Below are 17,827 nucleotides of genomic sequence, written 5' to 3'. Positions count from 1 at the left end.
CTTGAACTCGGGGGCAAGGCCGTGTGTGTTTAAGTAACTAGCGTGGTTGTTGGAAACCGATAATTTAGCCAACGCATTTTTGTCTTCTGCTTACTTCTTGCACAGCTCCACAAGTGGCCGGGCCATTGTGAACGAGAGATTGTGTTCAGCTATAAACGCAGTCATACGAATTTTCTGTTCACACACACGGTCGGTCATAGATGTAGCTGTGGTACCTGTAGCCGTCGCTCCCGGTAAGGTCGATGTGTGGGAGAGAGCACGCACGGACGCTATGTGACGCTATGTGACCCGGGTCTGAAGCATGACGAGCTAATACTTTTTTCCCCGCTGCTGCCATACACTAGTTTTCTGGAGCACGGTACACAAAAACAAGCTCCTGGCTCCTTCAGTTTTTGACACCAGCTACCGTGAGGCTTTCCATCTGCTCCGGCCTCCTCTATCCAACCCCAGCGCCACTTATTTTTCACTCCCGCTTCCCATCTTGAGGTTTCTTCGCCTGGTTTAATATACCTGGCATCCATGCTAGCAGTATACAGTAAACCAGCTCCTCACCGCTCGCTAACGTTGTCCGAGGTGCCTGAAAACTTAAGGCCCGCCCTACTCTGCCTCTGATTGGCTAGAACTCCTTGGTTACCTTGAGTACCATTGGTAGTTGGAACTATCACTTTAAACGACTGGTTACAGTTTGGTGTGGCAACATGATAAAAAAAACAAAAAAAAACAAAACTTAAAATATTCCTACGCCGGATTTCCGGCATCGTGCCGGAGGTCTTCAAGCCCTGCTATTTTATAGTAAAAAACTTGAGTTGTGGCCCGGCTTTGAAAGGTGCAGTCGGGGGTGCCTCGCTGGGGAACATCCGCGTGGCAGTTTGTACCTTGATCTCATAGGATTCAACACTGTAGGGTAGCTTGTGGCTCTAACTAACTGTGCAACTAGATAAGGGTTCATTTTATTACTGTGAATGTTCTCACATTGCAGTGTACAGAAATGATGTATTATTTTAGGAATCAATAATTCACTCAGTTAAAATGAAATGTATTTAGCTTTAATATTAAAAGAAAAATAATGAAATACACATATAAACCGGCTGAGTTTGGAAGAAAAGACTTGAAGACACACATAAAACTGTCATGGGATATGAATGGTTTAATAAAATCATACGATACATCACAGGTTTGATGAATTAGAGTCATGGCCAGGATTACCTGAGCTTATTCCTGTGTTAAAAATATACAAAACCAGAAAACTCAAAAGCGATAAAACTCATTCAGTTCTTCTTTCAATCAGAGATCAAGACATGGACGGTCCCCTATGCAGGCAATTCATTTCACACCTGAAATGATTTTCTTTTTTTTTTTTTTCATCCCAACAAAAGCAGCTGAAGTTTGGACGTTAACTGGATCTCACATTCAGATGGAGGAGGAATGACCCTGAATGGATCTTTGCAACTCAGATCTTAGTAATACTTTCTTTTGCTGTTGCAAATGACTTGATTGAAAGTGTACTGACTCACACCATGAATCTAATGCACACACACTCTTTCTTTTCAGAAGCTTCCCTGTAGCTGTGCTGAATAATAAAGCAACTTTACTGGATGATACCGAGGATAAATAGCATAATAAGAAACTCTTAAAAACAAGGCATGCTAACAGCAAATCAACTCTCTCATATGTCAAAACAGGATTGCGACAGGAGCCGCTCTTAGTGCCAAAGTAAAAGCCTTCGTTGAGTAAGTGTTTTACCCTTTTCCTCCCCGTCTTCATCCGTGGTTGACCAGCAGGTTCTAAGAAAAAATGAGAAATAATAACAGAGAATTAGTCCATATGCACTCCGGCCCAACTCTCTGACCTTTGAGATGCTCTTACTGGTAGGAGCTGTTCACATTTTGAGCAAACTTTTATAGCTTTGATTGACCACAACTAAAAGGTCAGACCTGGTTATAGTATGAATTCTCTCAGAAATTAAGAGGAGTGAACCTGTTGATGGATGTTACTCAGCCCTACATCACTAGTCAACAGGCTTGTTCATGTTGCAACGAGGTTGATGGGACTGCCATTAGTTTCTTATTATTTGTTATTTTTCTTAGTATTTAGTCATAAACCAGAGTTTTGGACAAAATTAGATCTCAACTATTGATGGCACTAAACGGAAAGTTAATGTATCACCACAATTACAGTTCATCTCATGGGGCACATGAATGTTGGTACCAAACTTCAACTTCAATTCAATAGTTGTTGACACATTTCATTCAAAACCACAAACATCAGCCTTGTGGTGTCACTAGAGGAAAAGTCAGAGGATCGCCAAAGTCATTTGGATACATCATCTTGGAACTATGAATTTCTATACAAAAAATAGTGCCAATCAAGTAGAATTTGAGATCATTCACAGGATTAGTGCAAGTCCTTTCGGTATAGTACATATCCCTCGGTTACTGTACCTAAACCCGTATCCACTTTTGCATTTTATTCTTTCTCTCTCTCTCTCTCTCTCTCTCTTGCTCAACACAAGAAAAAATAGGCTGACATGAAGTGGTTCTTTTGGTACCATCCACAACTTTTGATCATGGTAATGCAAAAATCACCATTGTAATGTGTGATGAACTGAACCCAAATGAAGCGGACTGCTTGGTGGAAATGGGATTTAAGATTCATTCTCTGGGTAACATGAATATCATTAAGAGTACTGTTAATTTGTCGAGCCATTATTCTTAAAGGGACAAAATGTCTGTGCAAAATTTCATGGAAATCCAGCCAATCGCTGTTGAGGTATTTCGGTATGGGGCAAATTGAAGGAAGGATAACCAGACTCATTGGCACCGCCATCCTTAGAGCTGCACCTCTCGAGTAGCTAATAATACTGTTTAAGATGCAATAAAAATGTTGATCTAACCAAAAAGAGATTTCCACTAAACACAATATCTGATTATTTTGTGTTAATATACAAACAGCAGGAGTCTTGTGGCTCACAAACTTGAATTTGTCATTCAACAAACTGAAATCACCAGAGACAGCAACTGCACTTCTTTCTTTTGATAAGAGATTAACAGTGGCTGCTTTCCCCTCACTTTCTGCTGAGATACCAGCTGTATCAACACCATCTCCACCTGCTGCAGTCTGAGCTGCTGGACCTGCTGCTCCTTTCCAATCGCTCTCACTTCACAAGCTGCGGTGGCTGGAATATATTTGTGCCTTTTGTGTGTCCTGCTATGCCACTCAATCTCTTTTTCATTTCCAATAAGGTTTGCTTGACTCCTACTGCATTAGACCCTAAGCTTGTAATGTGATAATCTTATTTATGAAAGTTCTTATCAAGTGATGGTGAAGTGGGGCTGATGTAAATGTTTTCAAATCAAGATCACCGTTATCTCTTTTCTGACAAAACCCACTACTGAATCTGGAGCGCAAGCAGCCAACCTCTAGCGCTACCAATGGCAGGTGGTCGACCACTTTAGTACAGACAGAAATACTGTTTATCATCAGATACCGGATGGATTACCAAAACATTTGTACAGACTTTCATGGTCCCCACAGAAAAAGTCTGATGTTACTTTTCCTCTTATATCTATCATGAGTTTGACATGTTTGGCTGTAAATGAACACATTCATAGAACAAACATAAAGATTTAATAACTAGCCGACCTCTCATCAGTTCACAATTTTAAATTGTCCATTACTTTCATCTATGATGAAATACTTGCCTCAGTTGTACTTTTTGTTTACTGCCAATCAGCAAATATAAGCCCGGGAACCCGCTGAACTACGATGGTAAAGAAGGTAAACAGAACCTTGCTAAATATCATGTGCATCAATTCCTGTGTAAATTATTGATCCAAAGTTCTTTATCATAATATCAAGGTAACACCACAATCTCTTGTAAATCTGGTTTGGTTTCGCAGTCAGACACATCAGGCTCAGCACTGCATGCTTGGCTTCAGTGGCTGGACAGCGACAGGGATGATGGTTGTCTCAGAAATGACTACTGGTCCCACTGATGTCCTATTGCTCCAGTAGCCCATGTGGAACGATGCAATGAGCTAAATTGACTAAAAGCCAGGGGTGCATTGACCTGAAACTAGCTGGTAGAGAGGCAGACTGCGTGTTTGTACTGTATGTACACGTGTGTGTGTGTAGAGAGGGCATGGTTTCCGTTCTTAGCACTGCAGAGATCGCTCCAGCTGTGAAACTCACACTATTAAAACCACAGAGAGACTCACAGAGCACCGTGATCAATATGGCCTCCCCTCTCTGTCCTCTCATCTCATCCCTCTGTTTTCCTCTCCTCACCTTTCATTCTCTTCCCATTCTCCTGTTTCCATCTCCTATCTGCTCCAATCTGTCATTGCCTTTACTCCTCTACCCTTTATTGTATGTAGTCGGTGTTTTTAAGTTAGCTTGATTGAATGTGGCAGTACTTGAAGAAATAAAGCGACAGGTCTGACTCCGAAACATACAAAAGTTTATGTATGTTTCAGAGTGAGACCAGTCAAAGGGAAAAGGAAAGAGATAACGTGTTGTTGCCTTTTTAACTGTGCAATCACATTTGTCAGATCAAAACAATATCTGTGATAAGTAGCTGTGTCAGTTAATCACTTCCCAGTGAGCAAAAAGTGTTCTAGATCACGTCTTTTAAACGTCATTTGAGGACATCCAAGACGTCTAAAAGACGTCCTCTGGGGGGCCAGAATGAAAGTTTTTTATACATCTTTTCTGGACGTTGTATAGACGTTTATATGTCGTTCATCGACTAATTCTGGCTGTCAGTGGACGTCCAGATCATAGCCAGTATGAATGTCTATTCTCAACTAATTCTGGATGTCGGTGGATGTCTAGATTATGGCCTGACTGGACCTCTATTCTCAACGTCATTTATCGACTAATTCTGGCTGTCAATGGACGTCCAGGTCATGGCCTCAACCTGTTTTGGACGTCCACAGAAGTTGCCTGCTGAGTGGGTTATGTCTTACATGGAGTACATGCTCTTCCAGTCTATGTGTGTTCAGTGTTCATCCAGTCTACATGGATTTTGATGCAATTTTCAATAACAACTCTATGACAAGTAAATAAATATTTCCTTTCAGCTATTTGTTCTTTTTCAAAAAAAAAGAAAGACATTTTATTAAAATGAAAACAAAAACAGAGTATTTATGACTACACATTACCTGTGTTATTGTTCCCTTTTCTATGCATCTGCCAAGAGTGTTCTGATTTTATCACTGGCAGTGTATAATTACACACAAAGTAAACCTTCACTTCAAAAACATACCTGGTATAAAAATGGTCTTTGCAGCAAAATGTGATAATATGTTATTACCTAGGTCAATAATTAACTTTGAACCTCAGCTTTTAAGCCATCAAGGGAAAAAAGTCTGGAAAGTGGTCGGGAACATTTTAAATAGCTACAATTCTCCATGACAACTGGACAATATTCACTTTGCTTTGCTATGCTTTTGAAAATCATGTGACACGATGAAACTAGCAACAAAATTGAAATTATATTCAATCTGTAAAAATGTTACGTGATGCAGTGGCACAATTGTGCTTGCAATAATTTGTTTGGTTAAAGGATAAGTCTGGTGTATGTATATTTTTTAAGTGTCTTTTGTTACATGTTAGTACACCTCATGACTACTCCTCCTTATCTGTTGCACTCAGCTCGAGGTCCTTTGGCCCCTAATGAAGAAGTAAATCTTTAAAAGGTAATCAATACATTGAATCCTTTTAAAAGTAATTTTCTAGAGGAGCAGGTCTCTGTATTCTTTTTAAGCAAATGGTACTCAAACAAAACAACATTTGCTTGTTTGTTGGGGACAATTTTCAGCCATACTCCTGGTAACGAAGGAACATATCACCAAGTGCTACGGTGAAGCTCATCAATGTGTTTTTAACAGTTTTTGGTCAACAATGTTCTACAACATCTCGGGGGGTTGTGACGCCTAAAAAAATGTATCCACCGTTTTACAGCCGCTTCTTATCAATTCAAGCTTATGGGAAAAAGTCTTTTGGGCCCCAGTGAACCACATGACATTGTAAGTATATGGTTGGGCAAATACGAAAGTTGGCTTCAAAGCCTGGCGCTCTTCCTGGGGGTTTGGGTCTCCCGCTGTGGCTCTGACAGCAGCCTCCAACTCTGGCTCCCATCACCAGAAACGGGAGTCAGATCAACTCTCACATCCCTGCCGGGCAAGTGTCCGACACACATCCTCGTGCAAGGTTTGAAACGGTCTCTGTCTCAGCACCATATTTCCAGAACTTAATTGTGTTCAGTCTTTCATGCTTGAAACAAAGTTAGCTGGCTAGCTGTACTGAGGAAGCTAAGCCAAGAAAATGCAAATAACAGCAGCTTCTTCCACTTCTATCAAAAGTACCGGAACTAAGAGGGCAGCTAATGACGAATTCATTATTAATTTATCCGTTCATTATTTGTTCATTTAACCAATAATGCCAAATCCCAAAGATATTGACTTTACAATGATATAAACAGAGGAAAAGAGCATATCCTCACCTTTGAGAAACAGGAAACCTGTGGAGAATTTTTGCTTGATGAATGACTTGAAGGATAAAGTATTCTGACAGGTTCTGAAAATGGCATCTGTGAACTTCTACTGTCTTATCAAAAACTGGTAACACTTCACAACTCACCCACTAACAAACTAATGGATTTCCCAGCTGTTGATCTAATTGAAGACCCATGGTGAGTTGAAGTAATCACGGACTAAGAAGATAGTGCTGGGGTTACAACACACTGCCTCCCAAGTAGCGCACTGGTATCTGAACTACGAGCCTATAATCATTTGGTGTGGCTCCGGCCAGCACATCAGAGAGACAGAGAGAGTGAGGAGAGGAGAAGAGGGACAGGGACCGAGCACAGTAGGAGATCGAAAGAGAAAAACAAATAACTAACAGAAAGTCAGGAGAGGTAGAAGGGCAACAGAAGTCCGCCTGTTCTCCATTCTGCCTGACCTAGCCTGGGAGCCTTGACTCAATTGGAAATCCATTTTATCTGATGACTGGCAGGCAATTGGGGCTCCCAGGTGATAGGCTCAGGCTCTGTGGTTGATAGGCCTGACCACTCCACTGCTGAGGGACGGAGGGATGGAGATAGAAGGGAACGTGGAGGAGTACACGTACTGCAAAGATTTTCTCCACTAACAAAGTTCAGTTCAGGATACCTAGATAATCAGCGTCTTCCACTTCAATAAAAAATGCAGGAACTAGGAGGGCAGCTAATGAATATTGTCATTATCAATTAATCAGTTCATTATTTTTTTAAAGTAACCAGTTAGTCCAAAGCCCAGAGATATTCAATTTACAATGATATGAAACGGAGGAAAGCAGCAAATCCTCACACTTGAGAGGTTGGACACATGATGAGAATTTTTACTTGATAAACGATCAATCTATTACAAAAAATAACAGTTGATCAGGACAAACAATGTGACGGTAATGAACCATAAGATTTATGAAGAGTTGTGACAAGTTTGGGCGACATCAACGATAATAACAACTCTAAGATCACCAGATTTCTTCCTTATGACATTAGTTACTACTTGACTCTAGCCTGCATCTAGCGCCACCATGTGGTTTTTAGTAAAATCGAAAGATAGTAAAAAACATCTAAACACCATTAGGATGGATTGCCTTCTGATTTGTTACAGATATAAAGTATCTACATTACCTTGGTGATCCTTTGACTGTGGTAAATTTCAATTACTTTAATATTTTGGAGTGTGACTCAATACTTTCAAAACCAAGTAGCATGCTAACACAATGAATTTAGATGTTCAACATCCATCCACTGCATCATTATCTATAACCGCTTATCCTTTGGGGGGGTCGCGGGCCAGAGTAGATCCCAGCTGACATTTGGTGGCAATGTGCCACCCACTGGTGAAAGTGGTAAATATTAATCCTGAACGTGGTTTAGATTATACCGGCTTAATATAGGCATGTCAGTTAGCATGCTAGCATTTCCTTGATGGTCTTGCAATGAAATGCTGCAAACAAATGTAAGTCAATCAGTGTGCAGAAGTTTGCTTGCAACCTTTTCACTGTTAGCACTGACATTAGCATTAAGCTCAAACCACCTCTGTACCTAAGTTCAGCCTCTCAAGAGCTGCTACCATGGCTGTAGACTCTTAAGTCGTGTTTTATTACTGAGTTCACTCTTCTTGGAAAAAGTTTTGATAGACAGAACTTTATCTTACTGCTTCAAGCACTGAATGGGAGTGAAACTTTAGCCTCTGGCCACTAAATACACTGTACAGCAGTGGGGGGAGGTAGTGTACACAGATGTAGTAAACAGATATAGCTGATACTACCCTCAGGCTTATTGTAAGGCAACACTTTTAATTGCATTAACTGATGATGCAGATGAGGATGTTAGACTTTAAAACCCACTAATGAACTTTAGACTGACAAAAACACAAATGACAAGTTAAACAGTTATAACTTCGGTACAATGCAAATACGCAGCTGCCTTTGAAAGATTTGCTCGACAAACAATTTACTGGAGTCAAACTATAAAAACCCAATTTCAAAGTTTCACATGAAAGTGACTTGTCAACATAGCTCTGGGAGCAAACAATAACACAATGGTATTTATTTACTTACAAAAAGGCCAGAGAAGAAAAAAAACAATCGATCTTTTGGGAGTACAGGGTGTGAATTGGAGAGCAATCACAAAGCAGAGGCAGGCCTCAACTCATAAAGAGTAAGAGGAGGTGGAGAGACAGATGGATTGAGTGACAACGGGACACAAAAGAGAGGCTGGTACAAAGTGGACTGTTCCGATAATGTTGCGGCTGCTTCAAGGCAACAAAAGCCAGCGAAAAACCCACCTAAAAGCCCTGCTGTCGTCCTCTCTTATCCCAGCTGGTGGTCTTGGTTCCACAAAACCTCTTGCTAAGTGTGCGAGAGAGAGGACGATAAAATGCTGACCAGAATATTGGTGTGAAATGCTCCCTAGAAAAAAAACAACTGAATGTGTCGATTGCTTATGCAGCCATGGGGGCTTTCAATGGCACACAATACAGGGCTGTGTTGTATTATTATTGGGACCCCCATCAGAGAACGCAGAAAGACAGAGAGAGTAGGGGGTCTGGTGGCGCGAGCCGACAGGCGCGGCGGCTGTCAGAAAGGTCAGGGTACAGTGAGCGAGGGGTACAAAAGCTGGTGAAAATGCCTCCCTCAGGAGGCAATTGTGAGTACCCTCAACTCTACCCCCTCCCTCCATGTCTCCACACCCCCGACTCGCAACTCGTTTGAAAGCTTTGAGGCGTCTGAGGGCCACCGGGGGCCACGAGGCGGATGAAAGAGGAAACAGTGGCTCTAGATTTGGCTTGATGTGCTGTTCGATCGAACACTGCAGCACAACAAAAGACAGGGGAAAGGAAAATATGGGAGGGGGGGGGAGAAAGGAAGAATGGGGACAGAAAAAGAGGTGGCAGATAGAAACTCAGGAAGTGTTACGTCTCTCAGAGAAAGACAAAGTAAGAGAAACTTCTGTGTGTAATACAACAGCGACTAAGAGCGGAAGAGATGTGCACACTCATTGTCAAAGTCGGCTCACAAACACAGACACATACATGGACAGTAAAAGTTAGATTTTTCTGCAACAGGAAGAGTAAGGTTCTGATTATTTCTTATCACAGTTCTGTGATGCAGTTTTCTTTGAAAGCCCTCGGCTTCTGAGTGAGCTATTTTTCACAACATGAGGCTGAGGGGAAAAAAGGAAGAAGAAAAGAGAATTCTCTACCTAAATACATAAATGTACAGGGTTGTTATTTCACCGGAGTGCTGAATCGCTAGATTAAAAAATATAACCCATACAGCACACAATGCGAGACAGACGAACAACAAAAGAGAAAGAGCGAGAGCAGATAATGACGCTCGGTGGTGATTGGTTGTGATCGGCTGTACAATGATCAATGCCGGCTTGAAAGGAGGCAACACTGATGGTTTATGACGGCGGGAACAACTGCCAACAGTATGAAAATGAAATCAATAAGTCAGCTGCGGAGCAGGGAGAGAGAAATGAAGGAAGTGGCTGGGAAAAAGAAGAGAAGGGTTTAGAAAGACAGAAACAGATAGGAGAAGACAGAATAAAACAAGAGAGACAAAGAGAGTGGAGTCGACACAGAGAAAGAGAAAAAAAGATCAGCAGACAGACGTAGAAGCTAGATGAAAGCTGTTGGTTTAAAGAAAGCAGAGGCACAAAAACAAAATTGACAGATGAAGGAAGATTCATTAAAGATAGATAAAAAAGAGGCTACAGCAAAAACAAACTGAGGAACAATCAGATAAACCAACTGACGCAAACTTTTTTACAAAACCCTCGGCGCTGATGTAAGGATGTGTAATGTAAGTAACCATAGAATAAACCTCCTTCATTATGCACACTTCAATAAGCACTGAAATGTGTCCTTTTAAAGAGAGTATACCTATTGTAGAATTAAAAGTATTTGTATAGAAATATTTGACAAGTAGAAAATCCAACAAAACTAACTTTTACAGCTGCATCACACACAGTAGTTCAGTTTCAAGGTAAATTTGCCGTGGATCTCGTCTTCAACTCTCTTTCGTCTGAACTCTGTCCTCTTGTCCCTGGCTGTTTTTCAATGAGCCAGAAACCATGACTACAGTGACAATGAATTTGTGGCTTCCAAAGTCTGTACAGCAACAAGGAAAATACTTGCAGAAAACACAATGATGACTGAGTTAAACTTGAGTTAACTCCTTGTGGCTATACGCCTCCACACACAGGTCAAGTTGCGGATCCTGCCATTTTGTCATAATTATCATACGAATTGTTGAGTAATGGTGGAAAAGGTGTCTTGAAGAAATTCCCTCAATGCGTTCTTGAGATATCTTGTTCGCAAATATGGGACAGAAGGGCGGACAACCTGAAAACATGTCTCCAGACATGGCTGTCGCTGGTGCAGTGGCATAAGAGCTTAATAATAAGGCCGCACTGACTGAAAAAAAGTACAGAACACCCTTCACTTTCATCCACATGGTCTTTTCAGTGGGATCCACTGGATTCGTCGAACACATGCCTCAAACCCCCCCACCCATTAAAAATAAAAACAAACGCTCTCTTTACTGTAACAAACGCAATTAAATACTGAGCACCTTGATTTCCACTTTCTCTCGTTTTGCTTTTTCTTGCAGTAAACTCCCTGCGGCGAACAGCAGCCTTCATTATGTTTTTGAGTCAACACTTGTACAAATTCAGCTTGTAAAATCAACCATGCTTGAAATAAATCATCACCGCTCTGACTGCCATCCTGCACGCTCACACACTGCTGCATCATCTGAGCAAGCTTTTAATGGCAACTGCCCCAAATTGGCCACACAATCAATCTTAAACTGTTTTGGTGTTAGCAAGGGTTTACAACTTTAACTCATGAATGTACAGACCGGAAAGTAAAAAAAAAAAAGAGACCTACAGGAAGAAAATAACAGAAAAAATTGAAGGTCCTGGAAAGTTTTGAGATCCAAGTGTGAGCTGTAAACACACACACACACACACACACACACACACACACACGATTAAGATTAAGATTCATTCTAAAAGTCTGAAGTGCTTTATTAACAATGTTTTTAGAAATAATCTATATAGATAACTTTTATATATAAACTTATATTAATGTAACAATGAAATGTACATCAGACGACTTCAGCAGATGCTTTCTACTAACTTATTAACTTAAACTTCAAATTACCTTAAGCTTAACTTATTAACTTAACATGAACTTATTAAGTTGGTATTAAACAAATGCTTTGATACATTCAAAAATATACTGGAAAAAATGTTGCTGCTCCTCGTGCACACGACTTTTCATGTCAATATTTTCATATTTTTTATGTTTCCTGTTTCAACACAAATGAAAGAAACCAGAGAGAGTGATCAAGAGCTCACTCCTTATGAGATCCACCTGTTCCTGCTGTCACTCCAATATGTTGGCCATTCTGGAAAAGATCCTTTCCACATATCCGATGGATGCCGGGATGATCAGGATGTGGCTGATGATGGCCAGCATGTTGGGCAGGTCAGCTCCTTGAAAGAGAGCCACCCAGCTGGCAGCAACATCTTTGGACTACCATTCATCTACTGCATCCTCTCTTCAGAATGGTATTTGCAGTGGTGCATTCATCATATAGTTTATCCATGTTCACTTTATCAAGGAAGTTGAGCTTATTAGTGATCTTCTCAACATCGCTGAAGGGAATCATGCCATGGTGCAGAGAGAGAGGTTGCAGGGAGGACAGCCAGATGTTTCTCAAAACATTGAGAAATGAAATCTGTCCTTGCCTTGTTTGCATCATGTGGGAGGAGACCCAGCAGCTTCACTGCAGCATCTCTGGACTGATAACGCAGTTAAGGAGCCACAGAACTGGTCATCTCTTCTGTGTGTGAGTTTTTGCTTGAAGGTATCCATGAAGGAATATCACTCAACACAGGCTGTTGAATCACTCTCCAGCTTCTTCACAACTTCCTCAAAGAGGAGGAGGATGTTGTTACAGAACAGGAGGTAAACCTCCACATCATCTTCCTCAGTGGAGTCTTCACTGAGCTTTAACAAAGCTCCGATCTGTCGTGCACACTCATCCCCCAGGCTTATGAAGTAAGACTGGAGAGCAGTCCAGGTTTGTGTTAGAAGGGTGATGGCTTCACTGAGGGAGAGCCAGCTTGTTGTGACATGTCAGAGAATCTACCAAAACTCCACAAAATTGGCAAAAGTCTTTGAGGGGTTCTCTTTGTGTGGCAGATGAGGAGAAGAAGACATAGATCTTCAGCACAATGTTTTCCACATCTACAGTGAGCTGGTCAAGAGCCTGCTTTACTGTGTTGTGCATATTATGGGCATGGCAGTTCCCTTGCAGAAGACTTTTTTGCTTTTTCTTCAGGTTGGTGAAGGCGGAGTTGTGGATTCCATAATTTACATTAGTATTGTCTGCACTATATGCTTATATCTAATGATAAACCAAGTTTATCAAGGGATTGTTGTATGCAATCTATAACCCCAGCAGCTGACTCATCTGTATTCTCCATGAAATCCCACTTTCTGGCCTGAAGTGTTGTACAGCAAGAGGGACTATTTATTTGTCACATTTTATACGGTTAATTCATAAGTACTGGAGGATGCAATTTTCCACATTGATAAAGCATTAGTGATTAACATAATAATTGTGTATTTTCTTCACATCAAGGGCAATATATTTATATTGATTCATATTTAAACCAATCAATGTTTATGCATCACATAGCCTACTATTGAGGCCAGTCCATGTGAGGGCAAGCCCACCTCAGGGACTGAGATTTAACCAGGAAATCAGTCCCTTGTATGTGATGTGATTAATTTATTTGCTAGTAAATAAGCCATAAATGAAATAGAATCAGAATAGAACGCAATGTCCCATCATAGAAGGGATTAAGAGGCTTACTGTATCAGCCGCTTGGGACACGAAGAACTGTGAGACTGCTGTTTGGTTCTTGGTGGTCCTGACACTGCGGGAATGTTGCTCTCCTGCAGCGTGCTGTCGCACGTCTGCCAGGCCACCGTGCACCACAGAAATCATGCGCTGACATATTTCAGTTTGCTTTGTATTCATTTTCGCTGTCACTGTCAGGCCAAGCATTTGAATGTTCCCAGACACGTCTGTTTTTTTGCATCCGTTTACGTTTCAGCAGCGCACAGGGCAGAGTGCAGGACCCGCCACTGCTAGGCCCGCTCTCTCTCACCCTATCACTGACGATCTCTCAGTCCTCATGCCAAACACTAACCAGCCAAACCGATGACCGCTATGACCACTTTCCAGACAGTTTCACCCATGAAACTTACTGGAAAACTTTACACTTTGGGCTTGAGTACCACATTCTGCAACTGGATAATGGACTTCCTTACAAGCAGACCCCAGAGAGTACGGATTGGCAGTCACAGCTCCTCTTCTCTAGTTCACAACACCAGAGCCCCCCAGGGCTTTGTGCTCAGTCCCCTTCTGTCCACACTGTACACCCATGACTGCACTTCCAGACATTGAGAGAAGTCCATTGTGAAGTATGCCGACAACGCCTTCATCATTGGCACATTGAAAACAACAGTGAGAGTTCATATTGGGTGGAAATCAACAATCTTACAGTGTGGTGCCCAGAGACCAATCTACTGCTCAACGTCTGCAAAACCAAGGAGCTGATTTTTTATATGAGGAAAAAGACGGCCAAGGACAGGAAGGCTCTACAGCTGGTGATTAAAACCACCCAGAACATCATCGGTACCTATCTACCTCGCATCAGTGTCAGTGTCAGTATCATTGAGGTGAGATGTCCACACAGAGCCCAAAGGATACTAAAAGACAACACACACCCCAACCACAGTCAGCTCACCCTGCTGCCATCTGGAGTATCCACAGCCATACAATGAGACTACGGAGCTTATTTTCTCAGGCTGTGAGATTCTTCTGCACTCCACTCCAAAATGAGGTTCAACTCAAATTTTGTTCTACACGATTTGAATTATATTAGACTCCCTGAATTAATTCCAATAGCTCTAGTGGTCACATTGGTGCAGTGCAGTGGAAATAAGCAAACTGGTCAATGTGTTGAGTAGCCATATGGAAAAAAATAAATTAAAATAACAAAAAATGACAGTTACCACAACTATAGTTATGAAGTCACCTGTAAACATGCCACTCAGTGAGGCAGGAGAGGCAGGTTAATGAATGAGATAGTGTTGGTTCTATGGCGTACATTAGGATGAGGCTGTGTGGGGGATGCTTTGATGAAAGGAAAAGCGACAGCCCTACGTCGTTCATTCTTGAAGTTAGCCCCTGCACTGGCAGCATGTCATTATGTCAGGATATGCCACTGTCCTCTGAGCATCAAAGTCCCATAAAGGCAGAAATATTCTGATCATCTACCATACCTTGACTACTTCCTCCATCTTGTATGATGCATACGAGCATCAAATGTCACACAGCCAATTACATTTACAGCCACAGTTTTTAAAAAAATAATTTACTATGGCTATTATTTTTTTAGGCACACATGACCACATATAAATAAACACAAGCAAAATAATGAATGATAAACATGTCACGGGTGTTCTTCTAATTCAAAAATAAAAATGAAAAAAACAACCTTTGGTCAAAAGACTTTCATCACTGCACCACACATTCCACCACTGCGAGCTGGGGAGGAAAAAAAGTTCTAAAAAGCTTCTTTTTTTTCTCGTGTCTGTAGGCAGTCACAGCTAATGAGGCACAAACAGACCTTCCACTGAGAGCAGAGGGGAAACAAGAATCTGACGAAAATATGCTCCAAATGAATGCCACCTTTTCAAACCAATCCAATACCCTTTTTTAAAAAAACAAAGACATTAATTCTGAACAATTTGTTAAGATTTAATTTTTATTATTTAATTTTTTTAATTTTAAGTTTTATTCCTGCTTCCTACAGTGGGCAGGAAACCGCGCTTACAGAAGCATAGAGTCACGAACAGAATGTCAAAGGATAAAAAAAGTGCTATCTGCTCCATGGTACATCAACTTTGTAGAAAAGTTCTGCGCTTTGAAGGAGGATATAAAGACACTGCAAGACTTTAGCCCCAATTAAAGCAACCTACGCTTATTTAGAAGCTCCTTGTGTAACTCCGGTGCCTGATTTTTTAATCTGAGATGTATTCTCTGAGAGCAAAAATAAAAATTGAAGGAGACTCCGTTCCTTAATTAGGCCTAGTTTGAAGAAAGCTGCAAGACACTTTGTAATATTTATTCACGCATAGCGATGGGGTGAAAGTGGAGTTTGACTACTTGTTCGCTTCATAAATTTTGTGTCAAAAATTGAGGAGAACATACTTAAGTGAAAGTTTGTGTGAAACTTTCTGTGTGTGTGGTCAGTAGCAGGTCCAGAAAGCAACGAAAGCCCCTCATTCTTCTTCATTAGCGTTGACTGCCGAGGGGCCTGCCATCTCTTTCTCGCTCTCTGCATCTTTTCATCCTCTGTCCATCCCCAACTCTTCCTCCATGACCACTTATCTCCTCACGGTATCCACCCGTCTTTTCACACCCGCTCCCTCTCTCTCTCCTCGCCCCTATCTGTCCGAGTCTTTCTCCTCCTTCTGTTTCTCTCACCGGCGCACCTACCCCATCTCCCATCATCCCTCGTCTGCCTCTGTTCTTCGGCTGTACACCTCCTCCTCTTCATCATTTTCTCATCGCTTCCGCGCACCTCCCGCTTTTCTCCTCTCGCTTTCTTCAATTTCTTAGTGTTCACCATTGTGTGTTTTTACAGCACAGTTCTTTTTCTTCCCCTGACTACTAATACTTTTTCTAGATTTTTCTTTTTCCCCTCATTCATTTCTCTGTTTTTCTTCTTGTAATGTCTCTCCATCAGTGCTCATCGCAGGCTTCATCTCTCCTTTTTCCAACCTCTCACTCTTTCATACTGCCCATAGAGGAAGTCTGATCCATTATTTGTTTCACTCAAAGTGATTTTCAGCTTCTTCCTGTCAACATTTAATCTCAGCCTTCACTTTAGACCTAATTTTTTCTTATTTCACTGTTTTCTTGTCATGCTTTAGCACTCTCCTCCTCTCCTTCTTTTCCATTTTTCTTTGTCCGTCCTTTGTTTCTGAGGGTCTTTCTACTTACTTCTCATTGGCTTTTCACATCTACCACCCCTATCCAACAGTCTGTAAATCTACTGCATGTTTTCTTTTTCTTCAGCACGATTCTTTGTCTTCAGCCTTCCCCTTGTATTTTTATTCAGTTTGTTTGTCTATATTGTTATCTGCCAGCAGAGTAGCTGAGCTGTTGTGATCTTTCTACCGGCATGACTCCTTTTCAATCAACAATAAAACTGAAGGTAAAAGAAAAAAGGAATCAATATCAGGTTTTATACCGCTGTGATTCACTGGCTTTGCGAAAGTCAGTGTGCATTCAGATTGGCAACAGATACAGATTTATTATCAGCATATCAGTATTGTCAATAGGGTTTTTCTTTGAGAATGGACTTATCAAAACTTGATGAAACTATTTTTCTCTTTCCTCTTATCTTCTGCTGTGCTGTCCACAGGGAATCATACTTGCACACTAAGCATGCCTCAGAAACAGCACACGGGCTCCTGCACGATGGAGCCGGGCCATTATAAATCACAACAGTGTTCCTAAAAATGCTATACCATCCCTCTGTGGGAGCATGGGAAGCTCCCTTGCATTAACTAAAATACTGCCCTGCTACATGAATGAGAGGGGCAGAACACTGCCAACATCTTGCATTATAATGCAGTGCAGTACATATATATGTATGTAAGTATTTCTGCCTTACAATACAACACAATGGTGAATGTTTTAAAGAAACAGTCAAATTAAATGGTTAAAAAAACGAGGGCTCTGGGTCGTTCCCCCCTTTCTGCTCTCCTCATAAAACCCTGCTATTGGTTACACAACACTACCTTTAAAAACATCAAGTTGGTAGATTTTAAATGTGAGAAATTCATATGCAAAATCCTGCCACTCTGTGAAAAGCTCTGTCTTAAGTCAGTACTTATTAACGTGTAAAGTGTTCTCTGATGGACAGCAGACATGACATGTCATCAGTCAAACCTCCTACCCACCACTGTACCTGCCTTTAGTCCTGGCTGGCATGACTGTCAACAGCTGAATAGTCCAACAAGCTAAATTATAAGCTTAGCACAAGAAAGGGGAATTTAAAGTGCAAATTAATGCCCCTCGCGCAGGAGAGGGACAGTCAATCTTAAAGCACTGGGTAATTTTGGACAATGTCTGACAATCTGACATCTCATCAGCAAGTCCGCCTACTCCT

General features: G+C 41.3%; 1 protein-coding gene across 1 annotated transcript in view; it reads right to left on the bottom strand.

The window, feature by feature from the left end:
* Positions 1-1,127: 1,127 nt before the first annotated feature.
* The window catches only part of chchd6a (coiled-coil-helix-coiled-coil-helix domain containing 6a), an 87,656-nt gene continuing 70,956 nt past the window's right edge, over positions 1,128-17,827 (bottom strand). Inside the window, exon 9 of the mRNA XM_073470225.1 lies at positions 1,128-1,784. Within this exon, the coding sequence (XP_073326326.1) occupies positions 1,761-1,784 (24 nt within the window). The 3' untranslated portion in view covers positions 1,128-1,760. The remainder of the gene's footprint in view (positions 1,785-17,827) is intronic.

This window comes from Pagrus major, chromosome 7 (assembly GCF_040436345.1).
Source record: "Pagrus major chromosome 7, Pma_NU_1.0".
Lineage (NCBI taxonomy): Eukaryota > Metazoa > Chordata > Actinopteri > Spariformes > Sparidae > Pagrus > Pagrus major.
The sequence above is the reverse complement of the archived record's forward strand: the minus strand, read 5'-3'. Positions and strand labels throughout refer to the sequence as shown.